Raw genomic sequence first — 19,555 nt, 5'->3', positions numbered from 1 at the left:
TGTAATAAAATAGTTGAGTAATATGTCGTGTAATTTTATTATTATATCAAACAAAAATAACTTTAATTCTAATTAATATAATAATAATACTTAATATAAAATAATATCTTAAATTAAAAATCTATTATTTTAAATTTAAAATGTTGTAATTTTTAAATTAAAAATAAAAAAAATTAATTATATAAATATTACTAAGGCTTCGAAAAAACTCCTGGATTGAAGAAGTTAGTTATGGTGATGGCGCGGCGCGAAGGGGTGATGGAGTTGGTTAAAATATGGGGAAGAGAGAGAGATAAACGCCTATTGCTATGCCTCACCCATAAATAATTTTTCTCAGTCTTTTACTCTCTCTCCCTGCGTCTGCTCCTATCCAATAATCTCTGCGCTATCTTCTTCCTTCCTCATTGCATCCTCTTCACGCCAACAACCTGCCAAGGACTTTCCCTCTTTTTGTTCTTTCTTTCTTTTTCTCTCCAATTGGGGCTTCTTGCTCTTCCCTGTAAGTAATTCCTTTTCATTTCTGATATGTGAATGTGATTCGTTTGTTTTGTTTTGTTTTTTTTTTTTTTTAACACTAGTATCAGGAAAATGTTTAGTTTAATTGGGTTAAGGGGAAGAATGTTAAGTTAGGATATGATTTGTTTGTGTTTTGAGGATGTGGGCATGTTTTGCATCTATCCACCTGATTGTTGAAATGCTTTTTTCTGAGAATTTCTGCATTTAAAACTCGAATAACTGAAGAAAAAATTGGAGTCGAAATAATGAATAATGGGGAGGAATGTTGGTCAAGATGTGATTTGTTTGTGTTTTTTGAGTATGTGGCTGCTTGTTGAAATGCACTTTTCTCAGAATTTCTTCATTTAAAGCTTGAATATGAGAAGAAAAAGTGGGGTCAAAATAATGTTTAAAGGGGAAGAATGTAGAGTCAATACGTGGCTTGTTTGTATTTTGAGTATGTGGCCATGTTTTACATTGATCCACATGTTTGTTGTAATTCTTCTTCTTCTTCTTTATTTATTTTTTGAGAATTTTCTGCATTCAAATATCAAATGGGACAGAAATGATCATGTTGAAAGAAGTTATTAAAGTGTACATTAATTTGTTTTCTTGTCTTGCATTCTGAAACTCTGAGAGATGGCTCTTTAAATATTTAGTTATAGTTATAGTTTTATATTTATTATTTGTGATTGTTTATCTTGCAGCATGGCCAGATTTCTTGTACCTTGAGATAGTTTTGGACCTTTTGAACCGGATTTGAAGGCAGACAATTTGAATTATGGAATCTGGACATGAGGGTGGAACTTGCAATGAATTGAAAGAGAATCAAATAGTCAGTTCTCCTAAAGGTATTGGCTCTTCCTCGTCCTCATCCTCTTCAAGCAAAGACCTCACTGATGTAGGTGCTGATGGCACTCAGTTAGCTTCAGCTATTAATGAAGAGGATTTTGCTACCAGCTTTCAGTCCAGGCTTAAACAACCAAATGATGAATTGAATAATGAACTGGCAACAGAATCTCCTCCAGCGCAGGTGATGGAGCGAACTGATGAAGATGATAATGACTCCGCTGATCCTAATAGGATCCCACCTCACGTGTTTGCTAGAACTCAATCTAATAATCCAGCAGAATGGAGTATTGCTTCAAACGAATCCTTGTTTAGCATTCACATGGGGAATATGAGTTTCACTAGAGATCAATTAAGCTGGATGGGAAAATCTGGTGAACTTGGTTCAGCCGGTGACATTCAGTGGTCAGGGCCTTTAATTGACCTCCCAAGTATGGAGCCAGCAACACCAACATCATATAAATCACCTGAGCCTCACATGAGAACTGGGAGTTTGAACCAGGGGTTAGGAACAACTGAAGCTACAGCGGCTGAACCAGTGAGAGAGGTCATAAGTGAAAATGCCATTGATCATACTGATGAGAAATTGAAGTTGTCTCTTCCCAAAAAGGATCCATGTTCACTTAACCGTGATTCTAGCACCAAATCATTTGCATTTCCAATGTAAGCTATTTCACTTGATTTGCCAAAAAAAAAAAAAAAAAGAACTTGTGTGATTGACAATGTGCTTACTACCAAAACTTGATGAGTTTCTTGTTAATAAAGATTGACAGGGGATGTTGAAAGAAGTACATCATTGAAGGGGAAGAAACGACAACCGTCGCAGCCTGTGTCGCCCAAAGCATCAGAACCACAGACTCCAGTAGCAACACAGAGCCCTAAAGCAAACAACAAAACTGCAGGTAAGGCTAAATGGTGTTCATGCTTCTCTCGTTGCTCAATGTGCTAAGGAGGGACATTAGGAGACCCCTGGATGTATATTCTCTGTCCTGAACAGAACTGAGTCCTGTCTGATAACAGTTCTTTAATTTTTTCCCCTTAATTTTGTTTTGTAGCTTTGCAGTTAATTAATCTCTTCTCTTGTTGATTAGCACATCCCATCTGATACATGCTCTATTCTTTGCATTTCACAACATTAATGTACACAAAATTTTGATCCAATGTATGCGACAGGACTAAATTTTGTTTGTAGTATTATTTGAAGAAAGCAATAGCCAATGAAGCAGAAAGATATTCAGTCCAGCCAAATATTGATTGCTGTGTGGTAAACAAGTAAGGCTTCTTCAGGTTCATGTTCCTGAACATGAATGGTTCAATAATTATATCATATGATATAATTTTTAACATATAAAATAATAAAATATCAATAAATAACTAAAAAATCTAATTGATATGTTATTATTTTAAAAAATATCATAAACATCCGTAAAAATTATAAATTTCTCATATACATTTTTATCATGTTATTATTTTTTTTAAGAAGTGTATTGATTCGTATCGATAATATATATTATATTATCTGACATACCTATTGTATTATATTAATTCGATATACTTCAACAAACATATCGCTGTCAGATTACTAAGTACACTCAAAACATTAACAAGAAAGGGACAATATTACTAAAAAAAAAAAAAGGGATAATATTAAGTCTATGTACTTACTTAATTTGGTATAGCATTTTCTAATATTAATTTATTTGGTAAAGTTCTATAAATAGAGTTTTTAATTATATTTTCATTTTTTCATAATAACAATAATAACAATAATAACAATAATAATAAATTGTAAAATAATTTTATATACTGACGAGTAATGAAGCTTCTTGGTTCAAGAATTAATTTGGGAAAAGATGTTTGGTTGTTTAAAAAAAATTAAAATCGTTGACAAAGAAATTCAAAATTTGAGACTCTGCCATAAATTAAATAATAAATATATTGACAAGAAAGGCGACATAGTTTGAAATTTATTCAAACTTTTATTAACAGTATCCGTTTAATTTTTTTTTTAAAAGATTAAAAACCTATTTCCCACCAAAGATTTGTTGAAAGAATAAATTCTAATTTTTAAATTTTAAAAAGTCAAATTTTCTTAAATGAATTCTATTGAATAATAGAATAGAAAAATCAATTTGTATATATTTTTTTATTTTTTAATATATACTTTTCCTCTTATTTATTTTCCTCCTAAATTTTATATTTTATTTTTTCAAAATGGCAAAGGTGTTAAAAAATTTTTAGAGGGTTTTTAGAATTAGGAGAGATTTTGGTATTTTTAATTTTCAATATACCCTTTGATAGTTTAAAAAATTAGAGTTACACATAGGGTTATATTTGAGTTGAGTTTGTTAGAATTTAAACCTGAAAATTTAATTTTTTTACTTCAAGTTTTAAGGGTATTCACCTCTTAAGCTCATAAGTCTAAAAAATTTAATACAAAACAATATCATTTCGATCAATATATATTAAAATAATATCATTTTAGTATTGAATCAAATTTAAAATTCGAATCAAAACTTGAGCTCAATTATTTTGAAACAAATTAGACTCAAACACCTTTAAAGCTAGCTCGAGTTTGATTTAATTCGAATCTACTCTTAGTTAAAAAATCCAAAATTTGAACAATATATAATATTTTAAAATTAATTAAGAGTTTAAATAATAAAGAAAAATTGATGATTTAATATTCATATTTAGTGGTAATAATAATTTTTTAATTTAAAAAAAAAGAAGAAAATTGTTATTTCTAGAAACCAATAAGAATTCACTCACTCCAGTGGATAACAGATGGAATTTGGCTTTATGAAACTTCAAATTCCACAAAGCCGTGGTTAAATCGTAAATACCTAACAATAATAGGGTAATAATAAAACGGTGAAACTAGAACAATTTCAGGCGGTTTCGAAAAAAAATAACGCGCGCTCGCTGCCTCCGGATAGAGTAAAAATCATTTTTAAAAAACGTTTTGCCGCCCAGGACTGCGCCTTTAGATCTCAGCGGGAAACTAAATAGAAAACACAGAAAACTGGCGCCACAGCGAGCCATTAAAATATAAAGAAAAGAATAATCTCACTCCTCAGAATTCATTTTCATCTGCCAAATTCAAGGTCTCAACTCTCAATAACCGGAGCTATTCTCAGGGAAAGAGAGTAAACAGTGGAAATGGCGAAAACAGTTACCCCAGATGCAATATCAATCTTATTGTCAAATCCCTCTCCAGATTCATCCTCTAATCTCCCTGAGATCGTAGTCCAAGTCTTAGATCTCAAGCTCACTGGCAATCGATACATGTAGTTAATCCTCTTTTTGTTTGTTTAAGTGATTTTTCTATCTGGGGTTTTTCCTTAATTTTTTATGAGTAATAGATCTATTGCTTAGGTTGATTTTATAAACTATGCTGAAGAAATTTTGAATATTTTTGTTTGATTATATGAGGCTTGATATAATTATTGTGGGTTTGATTGTAGGTTTAATGCTAGTGATGGGAAGCTGACTGTAAGGGGCATTTTGCCATCAAATTTATCGTCGGAAGTCATCTCAGGAAACATTCAGAATAAGGGCCTCATTCGTATTCTCGATTACACTGTCAACGATATCCCAACTAAATCTGAAAAGTAAGCATCAGTTGAGGTTTTTTTTTTAAAAAAAAAAAAAAAACTATTTTTTTGTGAATAAAATAATGCATTGATTGATGTGGTTTCTATTTTTAAATTGTTTTCAGATACCTGATTGTGACGAAATGTGAGGTGGTAGCGCCTGCACTTGAAATGGAGATCAAGAGTGAGGTGAAAAGCGAGGAAGTTGGCATAATTTTGAAGCCAAAACAAGAAAATGAGATGAAAAGTGAGGTTAAAAGAGAAGGGGCTGGCATTCTTGTGAAGCCGAAACAAGAAATAGTCACTAAATCTGCTGCTCAAATAGTTCATGAACAACGTGGAAAGTGAGTATTCTTGTTTTTTTTTTAATTTAACCCAAATGTTGTTTCTTTTAGTGGGCTTCGGCATAGGCAATTATATGATAATGTTTTATTTCCTAAATCTCAGTATGGCTCCTTCTGCTCGATTGGCAATGACCAGAAGGGTTCATCCTTTAGTTTCCTTGAACCCCTACCAAGGCAATTGGACTATAAAAGTTAGTGTTACGAGCAAAGGAAACATGCGTACTTATAAGAATGCAAGAGGAGAAGGATGCGTCTTCAATGTGGAGTTAACGGATGAAGATGTAAGCTATAAGTTAATCTGCGTAAACATTTTCCTTTATGGTCATGAAATCAATTGTAAATTATTGACGTTTAACATGTTAGTGATTAGTGGAGTAAAATTGATTTGTTTGGTGTAGGGTACCCAAATACAAGCAACAATGTTCAATGAAGCCGCAAGGAAGTTCTATGATAGGTTCCAATTAGGGAAGGTGTATTACATATCTCGGGGAACTCTTAGGGTTGCTAACAAGCAATTCAAGACAGTGCAAAATGATTATGAAATGAACTTGAATGAAAATTCTGAGGTGGAAGAGGCCAGTAATGAAGAAACCTTCATTCCTGAAACAAAATTTAATTTTGTTCAGATTGATGAGTTGGGTCGTTATGTTAATGGCAGTGACCTTGTTGGTGAGAACTACAGATCCCTCTTTATAAATTTTTATGTATTACTTTATGTGAAGCGAATTGATGTAGTTGTGTATTCCAGATGTTATCGGAGTCCTTCAAAGTGTTTCTCCAACAATGAGCATCCGAAGGAAAAGTAACAATGAAATGGTTCCAAAGCGTGATATAACTGTTGCAGATGAGACGTGAGTATATATTTGTCTTGCTTGGTAACTTCTTTTGTCTAGTGTTATATATTGATTGTGTATTATGAATATGCACTTGAATCGCAGGAAGAGGACAGTTGTGGTCTCTTTGTGGAATGACCTGGCAACTAATCTGGGCCAGGAATTGCTTGATGTGGTTGATCAATCTCCTGTAGTTGCGATTAAATCCCTCAAAGTAGGAGACTTTCAAGGTATTCTAAAGTTAAATGTGCAATAATCATGCAAATGGGGATAATAGGCAGTGAGGCTGTACTTATTTGTAATTTTATCTGTATGCTATTTCAGGAATATCTTTGTCAGCAGTTGGCAGAAGCACAGTACTGATCAATCCTGATATTCCAGAATCAAAGAAGTTGAAGGCCTGGTAAATTTTTTGAGATCAATCAAGTGGTAGTCTGGTTTGTCCTTTCCTGCTATAAGTAATTTTAAAAATATTCTTATTGGTACGCAGGTTTGACTCTGAAGGTAAAGGGACTTCAATGGCTCCTGTTGGCTCTGGTTTGAGTCCTTCAACCAAGACTGGAGTGAGGTCTATGTACTCTGATCGAGTAACCCTTTCTCACATAACGAGTGATCCATCAATGGGAGAAGAAAAGGTATTACAACTCTATCTTTTTGATAAAGCACCTTTCATTTTGAAGATTGTTGTGTGCTTTTCAACAATTTTATCTTGAATATCCATTTAATGTAAATGTTAAATTAGTTCCCTGGGTTTAAAGTAGGTTCCATATGATTAAATAAAAGTATGTGCAGCTGTTATAACGTGGATTTGTTTTTACTATTTGTAGCCTGTGTATTTTAGCATTAGAGGATTTATAAGCCTTATCAAGCCTGATCAGACTATGTGGTACCGTGCTTGCAAAACCTGCAACAAGAAAGTCACGGATGGCATGGGATCTGGGTATTGGTGTGAGGGATGCCAGAAAAATGATGATGAATGCAGTTTAAGGTAAGAAACATCTGGATATCAAAGCCATTAAAATTAATAATCTTTAATGGAATCAACAAAGTTCACCTTTTCTGAACATACTCTATATTCCATTTTTCAGATACATTATGGTTGTAAGAGTTTCTGATGAAAGTGGAGAAGCTTGGATTTCTGTATTCAACAATGAGGCAGAAAAGATGATTGGGTGCTCTGCTGATGAGCTTGATAAATTGAAGTCACAGGTAAACAATTAGTAGTTCTCCCTCTAGGCTCCAATTTTGAGTATGCGAAATTCTAAACTAGTTTTTCATTCATTTCATGTCATCGTCTCTTTCAGATGGAAGAGAATTCATACCAAATGAAATTGAAGGAAGTTACTTGGGTTCCATACCTTTTCCGGGTTAGTGTCACTCAACACGAATACAACAATGAGAAGAGGCAAAGGATAACTGCCAGGGATGTTGCTCCAGTTGATTTTGCTGCAGAATCCAAGCTTTTGCTAGAAGAGTTAACAAAGAAAGCTTCTCAATAGGATGTATTTAACTCTGATCTTTAGGCTGTCTAGGTTGATATTGTCTTGATGATGCCAGTTTCTTGCTTGCATAAGATTGATGGAAGTTCAACTCAATTAGGAAATGTGACTGTTGGTTCAGACAACATTTTGCTTGTAATATATGCTTAATTAGTCAATCAAAGTATTTTTTGTTTGTACTTGGGCACTATTATAATTATTCAAGTTCTCATCAACTAGAGCACTTGGTGGTTTCTAAGTTCCCAATTCCATTCTCTGTTCATAGTTGTATAACAGTTGCACAGCTGTGTAAGATTGATGACTTAAGATTTCAATTTGGTTTCTAATTTAATTTGCATTGAATTTGAACTTGAATAGTTCATGATGTGGATCCATTGAAGTTGGATACCTTGCAAAATCTTTTGGGCTCTTAGTCATGCAAATACATCTGAAGTTGAAGCCCTAATTCTTGTGAGATTGGAGAGCAAATCACAAGTTTGATCATCCAGTTTAACCTTCATATATAGACCAGTTAAGGATTGCACAGCATTGAAAAAATATTATAATTTATTTTCTTCAATTATATCTTCACTTTATATTTACCAGAGCAATACCTATTTCATCATAATTTCTTTATTGACAAAATCTCCAACCCAAAATTTATTAATAATAATTTTTGCTGCAATTGAGGTTACAATGGAGGTGATGCTAGGGTTTAAATACATTTTTTTATTTCTAAAAAAATGTCACAACTTAAGAGAAGAGCAAAGACTTAATTTTATGTAGCAATTTTAATGCTTTGGCTTCATCATCTCCTTTATCTTTAGATAGTGGAGACGTCCATTGCTGGTAAAGACGAAGGCTGCCCGTGAAATCTGTGAAGAGTCCATCAACCCCAATCTTGTTTAACCAGTAGTCATACTCTCGATACGGATCTTGATGAAAATCCAAGTGTAAGAATGAGTCTTCATTCCGGAAAGTGTACGGGTGCACCTGCATTTTCAAGTTGCATTCCAGCTCTTCAAGTGTATACATGTACAAATGACTAAATGTAAAGGAAACAGTTCTGAAATGGCAGTGGATGGAATTTCTTGGGCAGAAGTGAAGGAAAGATGAGCACAAACACACAACACAACCATCAAGTGTTAAAATTTTTAACATAACAATGCAAATGTTGAGGCAAAGATATAAAAAATATGACAACCTTGAACATTTTAGATCATGTTTAAAAACTGCAGAGAAGAATTATATAGAAGTTCACCTGTAAGTTACGGGCATGTGCTCTGGCAACAAGACTGGTTGGAGTCTGCATATACTTGTTTACCACTGGAACAACAGTATCCTTCCAAGGTCCGATGCCCACAACATATTCCTTCATATAGTCAAGATAAGCATCGGAAGTGATGTCCCAGTATGTCTGCAAATCACAGGAGCATAGTCTTCCATCAGATATCATTCAGAATGAAACAGAGACAAAATGGTAATCAAAAGCATAAACTTTTAATCTAACGCAGTCATTCATTAACACACAAAAGGTCCAGTCCAAATGTCCAATGCTTCTCAATTATGAAAAGTGAATTGATCATAGCATAAAATTCTTCCAATTACAATGCTTCAAATTAATTTGGATTTATCCGAGCATCACATGTACATCTTAGATTGTTGCATGATTTGTCGACCATTTACGGGAAAAACTCTCAGATTCATCCCACATGAATTCAAAACAAATATAGCTTATTATGCAAAACAAGTTACCAGAAACTAAGGTAGTCTAGTACAAACCTGTTTAGTGTCTTCAGTTAGAACGGTGATATCATCAATCAAGAAGATCTTGGGCAAGTCTGTCAGATTTGATACATACACAAGTGAAGTAGGAGCAAAGGATTGGATAAATGCAGGTTGCTTCAACCAATCTTTTGACATATATTAACCATGGTATCCGTACTTCCTAAGGGTCTCCACAAACTTGTCCTCAAATTTCTTACCACCAGGCCATTTCACCTGTTAATTCATCAATAAGTAATTGTAAACAATTTTGCCGTTCAACATTTTCTGTGACAGTTCAAAGGAGAAAATTACTCACATGCTGATTGATGAATACTGGATTTTTTATCTCTGGGTATATTCCAACAACTCTTGGTGCATCTAGTGCAATTGAAATGTACTCTTCAAATGTAATAATTGGGAATTTTCCTGTGCAATACACACAAAAAGAACAAAATTGATTATCATTATTTTTCCCACAGTCAATAAATTTCTTGTGTACTCTCAAAAAGAGCTTTAATCGTATAATAATGCAACAAACAATAATAGCATATAATTTTCAGCTGGATTTAATGATCATAAAGCTGTGAACCCACAGTAAGATTTAGGGCCTATGATTAACCCTCACCTACTGAAAGTTAAAGAAATGCAAATCAATTAATTGATCATAGAATTGTTTAACTAGATCTCAGATGTTGCAGGTCAAGAGAAGGTCGCCCAGGACGATTATTGCATCCTAAATCCTTTAGTACAAAGTCCACAGGTGCCAAATTAAAATAGTATAAGCTTTTAGAAAATCAAGCTTAGACGCCTCCCTCTTTTGATGATCTTTAGAACAATGAAAATTCATTGGGTCCACTGATTTTTTAAGATACTAAAAAAAACAATTGTCAGCCAGACATGCATATGTGTACTGTGTGAGCAGCATATATTTTTCGTCGACAAAAAATTCTAGGCAAGACCACATTTTTCATCGACAAAAAAAGACTTGATTCTACATTCCTTGCTATATTTAGTTAAATGCTACATATATTATGTAATAAACCATAAATAAGTTTGACTTGAGCCAGTGGATACTAAATATGGAATAAGAAGAAACTCACATAAATGTAACAGGGAGAGTAACTAACCATTGTATTGTTGATCCCGGAATTTGTACCTTTGATTCACCCCCAATGTCTTCAGTTCTTGTAGTGTGAAATCGACTGCATCCAATTGGAACAACTTTTGAAATTTGAACCAAAACTTCTAACCATCGAAGCTTTTATAGAGTTCAATAGGAAGTGAATGACTAAAAACTGATACTCTTACAGACACAGATAAAAACTGCTACAACTTTAATTCGTTGCCGATGCACTAAGACTAGTCAAATACCCAGCAACACAACATGAACATATCCAGGTGGGATTCTAAAGCATAAGATTAAGCAGGAAGAACAGATTCTATACCAATGAAAAAGCCAGTTGTGTTGGCCCCTTGAACCTCATAGGTTGTTTTACGATTTGCAAACTCCTCGTGGTTTGCAATGTCGGTGGTGTCATCAAGAGTAACATCGTGCATGCATATAAGAACACCGTCTTTTGAAGAAAGAATGTCTGTTTCTATGAAGTCTGCACCCTCTTCAATAGCTCTCTGCAAGACACAGTCATAAGTACATATACATAATCAAATGGTAGGTAGACAATTTACTAAGTGATACAAGCAAGATACACCTACCTCTAATCTACCAGCTGATAAGCTATCTAAACAACATATTCAGAAGTTCTGAAAATGATTAAAAAGTAACTACAGTAGATATGTTAACCAGTATATGACATTTTTATCAACATAGAACCACTTTGGGCCTTCCATTATCATTGTATGTGATTTAGATGAACACATAAACATAGACTAAATCCCGTCTTCTGACATCTTTTATCTTCACCTCACTCCAAAAGAAAGGGAAAAAATAGAACACAGAAAAGAAATTGCACGGCATGTAAAATCATTATATTTACATGACAAAATGTACCAAGTATGCAGCAGCAGTTTCTTCAGGAAACTCTCCATTTGAACCTCGGTGTGCAAGGTTATATGGTCGTGAGGTTTGTAGAGGCTGTCTCTCTCCATTAATGATTTTACTAGGGAGTGGATACAGAGGTCTTGCATTGCACCCAACAATGAGTAATAGAAAGAGCAGAGGGGGAAAGCCTGACAAATACCATGATTCAAAATGAATCCATCACTTGTATCTACCCAAAACTGACACCGATGATATGATTACATAAGCACAGCAACCTAATATGATTATTCTACCCCCTCCCAAATATCTGCATTAATCACAGAAAATCACGAATTTCTATTTAACATTAATCAGTGTGGAATATATTTAGAACAAACCAATGTGATTACTTAGCCTAATGTTATCAAATGATTACTCTTCTAGTTTTATAACATCAAAAGGCAAGTCAGAAGCGAAATTGCTTCCAGGTTATACGAAACTGTAAAACACTCCTATATCTTTGCATAGATATACAGGCCAAAATGTGGTCTCAATGCTATAAGCAGTCAGCATACATACTATAAAATATATCTATGATACTAAGAATAGAAAGACAGCACCATAGTTCAGAAAAAATCCATCATCTCAAACAATCAAACAACAGACACACATTCATCTAAACGCTACATTCTCCTATCATTATGACACATTTGATATCTGCCGAATTGAAGGAAGCATTAAAGCATATTCAGTCAAAGATCTTCAGCCATTGTTTATACAGCATTTCATGCACATAACAAACATATCATGCTCTGTCAATGTACGTTGGAAACTATGACCAAGTGATCCACAAACAATTTACCTTTATCTAACAAAAATTAAACAAAATATTCCAACCTGGCCTTGGAAAAAAATTCAATTAAGAACTCGTATAAATACCTAAAAGAAGACAACAAGAGAATCTAAATATTAAATGACAAAAAAAAGGAGGGACATCGAAATCTCATATTAGTCAAACTACAAAACAAACTGAAAAAAACTCATAAAAATTATACAAATATGTATAAAATGAAACTATTGAAAAAAAAAATATATACTACAAATGAATACAAACCCAGAGTCCATAGTGCCGTTTAGACATATCATATCCAATGAAACAAAACCGGCAGAAAAACCCAGAATGCTTAATCCGGAGTAAACTAGAAAATGACTGAAATATCACTAGTTGTTTTTAAAGATAAGATTTTGAAGCTTACGGGTGAGACCTAAACCCATTGCTTTTGCCTTGGTTCTCAATCTTTCAGGAGTGTTTTCTCCACGCTGGTTTGTTCCTCCAAGGCTATGGGCTATGCCCATATTGATAATTATATAGAAAGCAGTAACGTGACAGATATCGAAACAGTTGCAGCGTTGCTTATCGTGCTAGCTTAGAGGCTGAATATGATAAAAACGATACTATTTTGAATTTTAAAAAACCGAACCTCTCATAGGAAAGATAAAATTTGACGACAACCCAGCCGCCACCGGAGCAAATAATGGAGATAAATGATGAAAAAGATATAATCTTTGTGGACAATGTACGCAGCTTTGTAAACTAATTTTATAGAGGTTAACTTCCAGTTTGTTATAATTTTATTTTATTTTTTAAATATTTTTCGTTATTAAATATTGCTTTATTTATAATATAATATATATTATTTTCATATAAAATTATATATATTAATTTTTTATAAGTAATTAATTCAAGATTTTATAATTATGATAAAAATTTAAATTCAAATTTTTAATAGGCTATCAATTTTATTAAATTTAAATAAATTAACATTACTCAATTTTTTTTTTAATTGTTTAGATTGGTTTAAGGTTCAAGTTTGAACATGATGTACCTTAAAAATAATATTTATTTATTTGTATTAATATAACTAATTATATTTTAGCATATTATTTTATACAAAAAGATTTTATATGCTGTAATGTGACAAAACGAAAGTGGGTCAATTAGAGAGGAAATTGTTAAGATAAAGTATTTTTAAAAAGGCCGAGAGACTTATTTCCATCCAAGATATAGTGAAAATTTAAAGTAATTTTATTAATTTTTAAAAATTTAAATATTTATCTATCTGTTAGTTTTGATTATTATAGTTACGGATAAAATTGTTATTTAAAGATTTTTATTTAAACAAACAAAAAATTTTCTTTTTTTCTTTTTAGTTTTAAAAACTATCCATTTCTCATCTAGTTTAATTTTAAAAAATTAACCTTTCACCCTCATCATATATATTTTTAGGGTTTTATATTTTTATAATGAACAGACGCCTCTCTCAAATTTTGAAACATTGCACTTATATCCCAAAAACTTGATTCCATTTTTTTGGCGACAGTTCTTCCTGTCGTTCCTCTCCAATGGTATTTCCCCTCCCTCTTCGATGGTTTCCTAATGTGCAAATTGTTGAAAATCCGATCAAAATGTCAGATTTTCGCACACAGAGCTTCTTGAAATGGTGACAATTTGTGACAGATTGGTGAAAAACGTTGATATTCAATGTCTTTCACCTTCAGGAAATGTCGATCTAAGTTTCTTGAAGACCAAGGACGTCAAAGATAGACGTTTCATACCAATCTTTGTAGCAATTCATCACAGTTTTAGAAAGCTTTGTGTACGAAAATTTGTCCATTTTCGATTGGTCTTGGTGGTTGTCCACGACAGAGGAAGTTACAATTGGTATTGGTGGTTGTTCACAGTAGAAGAATAAGGCCAGTTGTCATCGGAGAAAACTTACCGGAAAAGGAAAGTAAAAGAGAAACCCTAGGAGCTAAAGGGTCACTTTTCAAACTTGGGTGGGGGAAAATTGTAATTTTTAGAAGTCATTTGGCCTTCTAAAAATGGCTCTCATATGATTTTAAAGAAAAGAGAGGAGGAAAGGAGGGGAAAAAAAAAAAGAAGAGAAAATTGAGTAAACAGTCATAACGAGTCCTACTATATTGTAATATATTACTGGCATACTGCCAACAACATATGTTTCATTTATTCTCTGATAGGGTAATCTTCACGACTCAAAGAAAGAACAATTCAAAGTCCAAGTAATGTACCGCTCCCAAACCTTAAAATGATCTCCCTCATATGGTTCAACGAGCACACAACTCTATTCTTAAGCTATACATCATATTAAATGAGCCAATTTCTGAAAGGGAAACGATTGCGGAAATGTCTAAACGGTATAAAAAGACTTCTTGCTGCCAAACTATCGGCTCCCATCCCCAGGTCCTTGTTAGAAGTATTTTGGAGCCAACCCCAAGGCCATCAGTAGACAACCATCTAAATGCTCACCGGACCTCTCTCGAGAAGGTGGTTGATTATACCTAATGTTTATTCTTCCTCAACTAGTGGGACATGCTCCCATCCTCCCTAGTTGTACTTATAAACTTGTTTCTTGAATCAACTTTTTATAATGATCGAAGACAACCAGCTTGTGGTACAAAAACATTCAATATAGAATTTTATTCATTAATTTGATAGAACGTCCAAGATAGAAATTTCCGTATGTTTTAATGTTTTAAATATATAATTAGTAGTTTTGATTAAAGAAGTGATTTTTTTAACCTTCAAGAAGACAAGAACTATAAAAACGATCAGTCTTTCTGTTTGTCAGAAGATGTTAGCGGTTTCTCTTCTTCCCTTCAGACTGTGGAAGTGATAATATTATTAGTTTCTCAGTGAAAAGGCCAAAAACCATTCAATATCTTGCTAAGCTGAGAAAAAGTTTGATTGAAGCTCCTCTACTTTCCCAGGAAGATAATTCTCCAGTAAATTAACTTATTTCATATTTTTATTTCCATTAAATTCTTCAGTCATACTCTTTAAATGATTCATGAAGCAAGAAAAACAAAAATAGTTGAAACAAAGAAACCTATGCATTCATCCATTCAAACATGGTTCATTCAAGAGTTCTCTAAAGCCAAATAAAAGAACATTCCCCTCTTGAGAAGGAAGCTTTCTTTCATCTCCATTATAAAATAAAAAAAACACACAAAGGTAACTGAGAAAAGTATCAGTTCCTACTCAGTTTAGGTCCTAAAAGGGGTGACAAAGCCGCGACCGCCACCACTCAATTCAAGCTGAAAGAGCAGTATACACGGTGATGTGCTTCATGGGGTTCGACACATCTTTGCCACCAGCGTGCTTCACAAACTCTGCTGGTGAAAGAAAGCTGCCATGGCATACGCACACTATACTTACTTGACCTTTTGTGTATGTGTAGAGAAATCCTTCAATTCTCTTCCCATTGGGACCATCCCCAGTGGTACTTACACTTGGCATTTGTCTAATCACATCTATCCCATTGTCTTCAAAGTTTGAGCTGGTGATTCTAGGCCTCTTGTATGGATTCTCAGGCTTGATTTCGGCCGGCTGGACTAGCATTCTATTAGAGGTTGTCCCAGGAGCGATCACAGGTTCCACGTTCCTTGGATCTAATGGTAGGCGGGACTTGCTATGTTGGTTAGATTCTATTTTCTTTGGATCTGATGGCAGGTGGAACTTGCTAGGATGGTTGGGTTCTATTTTCCTTGGATCCGATGGCGAGTGGAACCTGCTAGGTTGGTTAGATTCTATTTTCCTTGGATCCGATGGCGGGTGGAACCCGCTAGGTTGGTTAGGTTCTATTTTCCTTAGATCCGATGGAAAGTGGAACCTATTAGGTTGGTTAGGTTCAATTTTCCTTGGATCACATGGCGGGTGGAACCTGATAGGTTGGTTAGGTTCAATTTTCCTTGGATCCCATAGAGGGTCGAACTTAATAGAATGGTTAGGTTCCGTTTTCCTTGGATCCCATGGCGGGTGGAATCTGCTAGGTTGGTCAAGTTCTATTTTTCTTGGATCTGATGGTGGGTGGAACCTGCTAGGTTGATTAGCTTCTATTTTCCTTGGATCTGATGGCGGGTGGAATCTGTTAGGTTGGTTAGGTTCTATTTTCCTTGGATCCGATTGCGGGTAAAACCTGCTAGGTTGGTTAGGTTCTATTTTCGTTGGATCTAAAGGCAGATGGAACCTAGTAGGTTGGCTAGGCTCGATTTTCCTTGGATCCGATGGTGGGTAGAACCTACTAGGTTGATTGGGCTCTATGTTCTTTGGATCCGATGATGGGTGGAGTCTGCTAGATTGTTTAGGCGCAGCTGAAACTTCTGGTGGTGTAGCTGAACCTTCCTGCCCTGTATCAAACGCGTGCAATTTAAGTTAAACATCTTTAAGCAATCATAAAGGCAAGGCAAAATTAAACCAGAATGCTTCAGCAGCTGAAGACTATCTCACTTCAGAACCCTTGTATACAATCTAAGCTACCCAAGCTCCATATGCTATGAATCCATTGATATAAGAAGCATGCTCTAATTGTGCCCACATTCTCATATGCAAATGAGATATGGATATCAATATTATTCCTTTTTAATGAAGTACTAATCCTATGTTGAAACAAGCAATTTCAAAAGCAGAAAAAAATAATATTCAATCATGTACTGTTTTTCTAGAGATAAGAATTAGAGGCTAAAATATGGCTTATTAAGAGTGAATTTTGGTACTTGGAGAGAATGTAGGTGCTTGAACAGCAAATGATCATATCCTAACATCAAATTACTAGGAATCCTAGAGCTTATACTTGTAGGAAACCGACAGTACCACACCCATATATGCAATGTTATGACAACTGATACTGAAATGCTACCATTAAATCTGCCCAAATCCTATTTGAGATGAAAATGTTTACCAGAATACCTGAAAACCATGATGAATGACAAAGTGACAGTTATGCGTTCGACATTTATGTTTTGGAGCTTTTTTACATCAACATGAGAAGATTGAGGTTGTTTGCTCCTTTTGGTACTGGAGGGAACCTTAACTACATAGACAGGTTTATATAATCTTAAAATATATCCTAATATAAAATCTCTCATTTTTTTGTTAACTTGAGAAAGAGCCGCACCATTCTGTTGTGTAATTACATTCCATACACGAAAAAGCTTTTGAATTGGGTGTCTAACCAGTATTGGCAAAGGCAGATGACCTTCTTGCTTCACCTTTTTCAATTATTATAATGTAATTCCTCTGCACTAGATAAAATGCAGCTCATGCTATTGAACTCAAAGAAATGGAAGAATAGATACATAAAACAATACAACAAAACAGGAAATAAAATATGCAATGGAAATTTATGAATGCATGTCAAACATAGAGACACTTACCATGTAGAGCAGCAAATGCCGGAGACAGATGTGGGAAATACATTCCTATAACAGTAAGCACAACATGGATTAGAATGTGTCGAAATCCTCCATTTCAAACAAAACAACACTCTAACCTTTGAGAACCGGACTCTCGAAAGACTTGATGTGCTACAAGAGATACACAATAAATTTTCACATAGGAACATATTTGCATTGAAAGAAGTAATGTCTCTGCATTCATCTATCTAGTTGTAATATGCCTACCTCTACCAGGATGTTTTGATCCCACATTATGAAGATAAGATACGAACAATGCACAAAGATTAGGAAAAAGTTTTTCTGTGGATATTTATATCAAACTAGGTAGTATTCATTTTTGTCAGGGCGCAATCAAGATCAAATTCTATATTTAAGATCTTTTGTCGATACATTATCAGATTCAGATTCATTCTTACTTTTTGTCATCAAGTAATTGAATTCAAAACATAATTCCATCAATATAGTATGTACTCTTCGCAAACGACAAACCGAAGATTCTTAGATCTTATCATTGCATGTGGATGCCACATAACTGTCCCAAACGGATTCATCAATCTTTCTCTGCATGGTTTCTTTCAATACAACAAATATTTACATTCGAGCTATCATGCCCATAAATTCTCTGTTCTTTCTAAGGTAAAGTTAATACCATCAAGCCCCCAATCTAATGTCTAACAGCAAAAGCAATCTTTAGTTTTATATTGTTTTTCTCCATTTTTATTCTGTTGTTAGAACCATGAAAGTAGTAAACTACACCACTATAGCAAACAGAAATTAAGGCTCAAAATCATGGAAACACATTGAATTCAGATAAAATTCTATGAACATCCAACACCCCAATTATTATATATCAATACACAATCAATAACAAAGCAATCAAAATAGACAGATTAAAAACCAAAAAAAAAAAAAAAACACGAACTAAAGAGATGAGGTTTTCATACCCTTTTGGCTGTCAGCTAGATCTCCTTTTCCCTTGATGTTAACAATGGCTTGATATGGAGAAGGGCTCTTAGCCGGCGAAGGCGCAGGCAGAGAGGGCATTGGCTTCTGCAGGGAAGCTTTAGACTTTTCTTTCTCTTTATTTTCCCTGCTTATCCTCTGCCTCTCCAGAAGCCTGTTCTTTGCCTGAATTCTCCTCATTGCCTGCAACTCCCTTAAAGTTATAAGCCTCTGCTCTTGCTCCCTCTTAGCCGGCAGAGACCAAGACCTCTCTAATAAAAGAGCGCTTTTTTCACTTTCCCCAGAGTCCTTTCTCTGAGTCATGAATCCAGACACTGAAGACGACCTTGTCAGCGAGCTCTCACCCTCAAAGTTAATTCCCAAAGAGAGTCGAAGATTGAGGTCTGGCTGATGAAGATACTGTGAATTTAACTCTTGAGTTTGCTTTGGATTTTCTTCGTCAGGCGAAAACCTCTCCAAAAGATTTGTGGGGTGCTCTTTATTTTCGGCCATTTCATCTCAAATTCTCCTCCTGTCACAATAAACCACACAATGCAGAAGCTCAAAAATCCGAAAGTAAACGACCAAAACGACAAAGAAACAAGAAAAACTTACAGGGTTAGCGACAAAATACAGTGCAGAATGAGAAACCAAAGGCTAAAACGCTGAAGCTAGGAGTGCATGATGGCTAAGAAGCAAAGTGAGAGTAGAAATGATGGAGAATCTGTGAGGTTTGATTTTTATAGGCTGACAACACACGCTTCAGAGAAGCCACGTGCAGGTGAGTGGGGAGTGAGAGAGTGGTGATATCAAGAACAGTTACTTTCAGAGATCATCAACATCACGCAAGTTGCAATAACTCTTACAGATTTTGAGACAAACTTCTAACACTCGCTGCTTGCTGCTTAATACTTTGTCTCTGTTCTGTGTCTAGCTGCTTCCAACTGTTGGATTTATTATAATATTGAAAATGCTCAGAGTTATTAGGTAATTCTCTGCCAACATACACTAAATCAAA

General features: G+C 34.4%; 4 protein-coding genes and 1 long non-coding RNA gene across 5 annotated transcripts; 2 read left to right on the top strand and 3 right to left on the bottom strand.

Annotated features, from left to right (window-relative positions):
- Nucleotides 1-207: 207 nt before the first annotated feature.
- Nucleotides 208-2,505, top strand: LOC123210761. Its single transcript, XM_044629233.1, has 3 exons — nt 208-499; nt 1,203-2,007; nt 2,110-2,505. Exons 2-3 carry the CDS (start codon nt 1,277-1,279, stop codon nt 2,291-2,293), a joined length of 915 nt encoding a protein of 304 aa, XP_044485168.1. The 5' UTR covers nt 208-499; nt 1,203-1,276; the 3' UTR covers nt 2,294-2,505.
- A 1,911-nt stretch (nt 2,506-4,416) lies between these two features.
- On the top strand, nt 4,417-7,851 carry LOC123210862 (replication protein A 70 kDa DNA-binding subunit B). The gene is made up of 12 exons (XM_044629354.1): nt 4,417-4,634; nt 4,812-4,958; nt 5,066-5,284; nt 5,388-5,565; nt 5,683-5,953; nt 6,033-6,135; nt 6,223-6,347; nt 6,442-6,520; nt 6,608-6,752; nt 6,945-7,105; nt 7,206-7,326; nt 7,422-7,851. The coding sequence occupies exons 1-12, from the start codon at nt 4,507-4,509 to the stop codon at nt 7,614-7,616; spliced, it is 1,872 nt and encodes a 623-aa protein (XP_044485289.1). The 5' UTR covers nt 4,417-4,506; the 3' UTR covers nt 7,617-7,851.
- Nucleotides 7,852-8,212: 361 nt separating this feature from the next.
- On the bottom strand, nt 8,213-12,913 carry LOC123210466 (glycerophosphodiester phosphodiesterase GDPD6). The gene is given in 8 exon segments (XM_044628841.1): nt 8,213-8,588; nt 8,857-9,012; nt 9,378-9,596; nt 9,679-9,788; nt 10,490-10,564; nt 10,808-10,991; nt 11,371-11,549; nt 12,606-12,913. Coding segments are annotated over 8 exon segments (1,254 nt in total). The 5' UTR covers nt 12,697-12,913; the 3' UTR covers nt 8,213-8,348.
- A 2,320-nt stretch (nt 12,914-15,233) lies between these two features.
- Nucleotides 15,234-19,308, bottom strand: LOC123212031 (sporozoite surface protein 2-like). Its single transcript, XM_044631055.1, has 4 exons — nt 19,153-19,308; nt 18,540-19,069; nt 17,575-17,619; nt 15,234-16,548 (listed from the first exon to the last, which is right to left on the bottom strand). Exons 2-4 carry the CDS (start codon nt 19,048-19,050, stop codon nt 15,452-15,454), a joined length of 1,653 nt encoding a protein of 550 aa, XP_044486990.1. The 5' UTR covers nt 19,051-19,069; nt 19,153-19,308; the 3' UTR covers nt 15,234-15,451.
- LOC123212032 lies at nt 17,055-17,565 on the bottom strand. The gene is made up of 2 exons (XR_006501494.1): nt 17,316-17,565; nt 17,055-17,231 (listed from the first exon to the last, which is right to left on the bottom strand). It is a non-coding gene; the product is annotated as an uncharacterized LOC123212032 (long non-coding RNA).
- Nucleotides 19,309-19,555: the final 247 nt, after the last annotated feature.

This window comes from Mangifera indica, chromosome 3 (assembly GCF_011075055.1).
Source record: "Mangifera indica cultivar Alphonso chromosome 3, CATAS_Mindica_2.1, whole genome shotgun sequence".
Classification (NCBI taxonomy): domain Eukaryota; kingdom Viridiplantae; phylum Streptophyta; class Magnoliopsida; order Sapindales; family Anacardiaceae; genus Mangifera; species Mangifera indica.
This window is presented reverse-complemented; position numbering and strand designations above follow the sequence as displayed.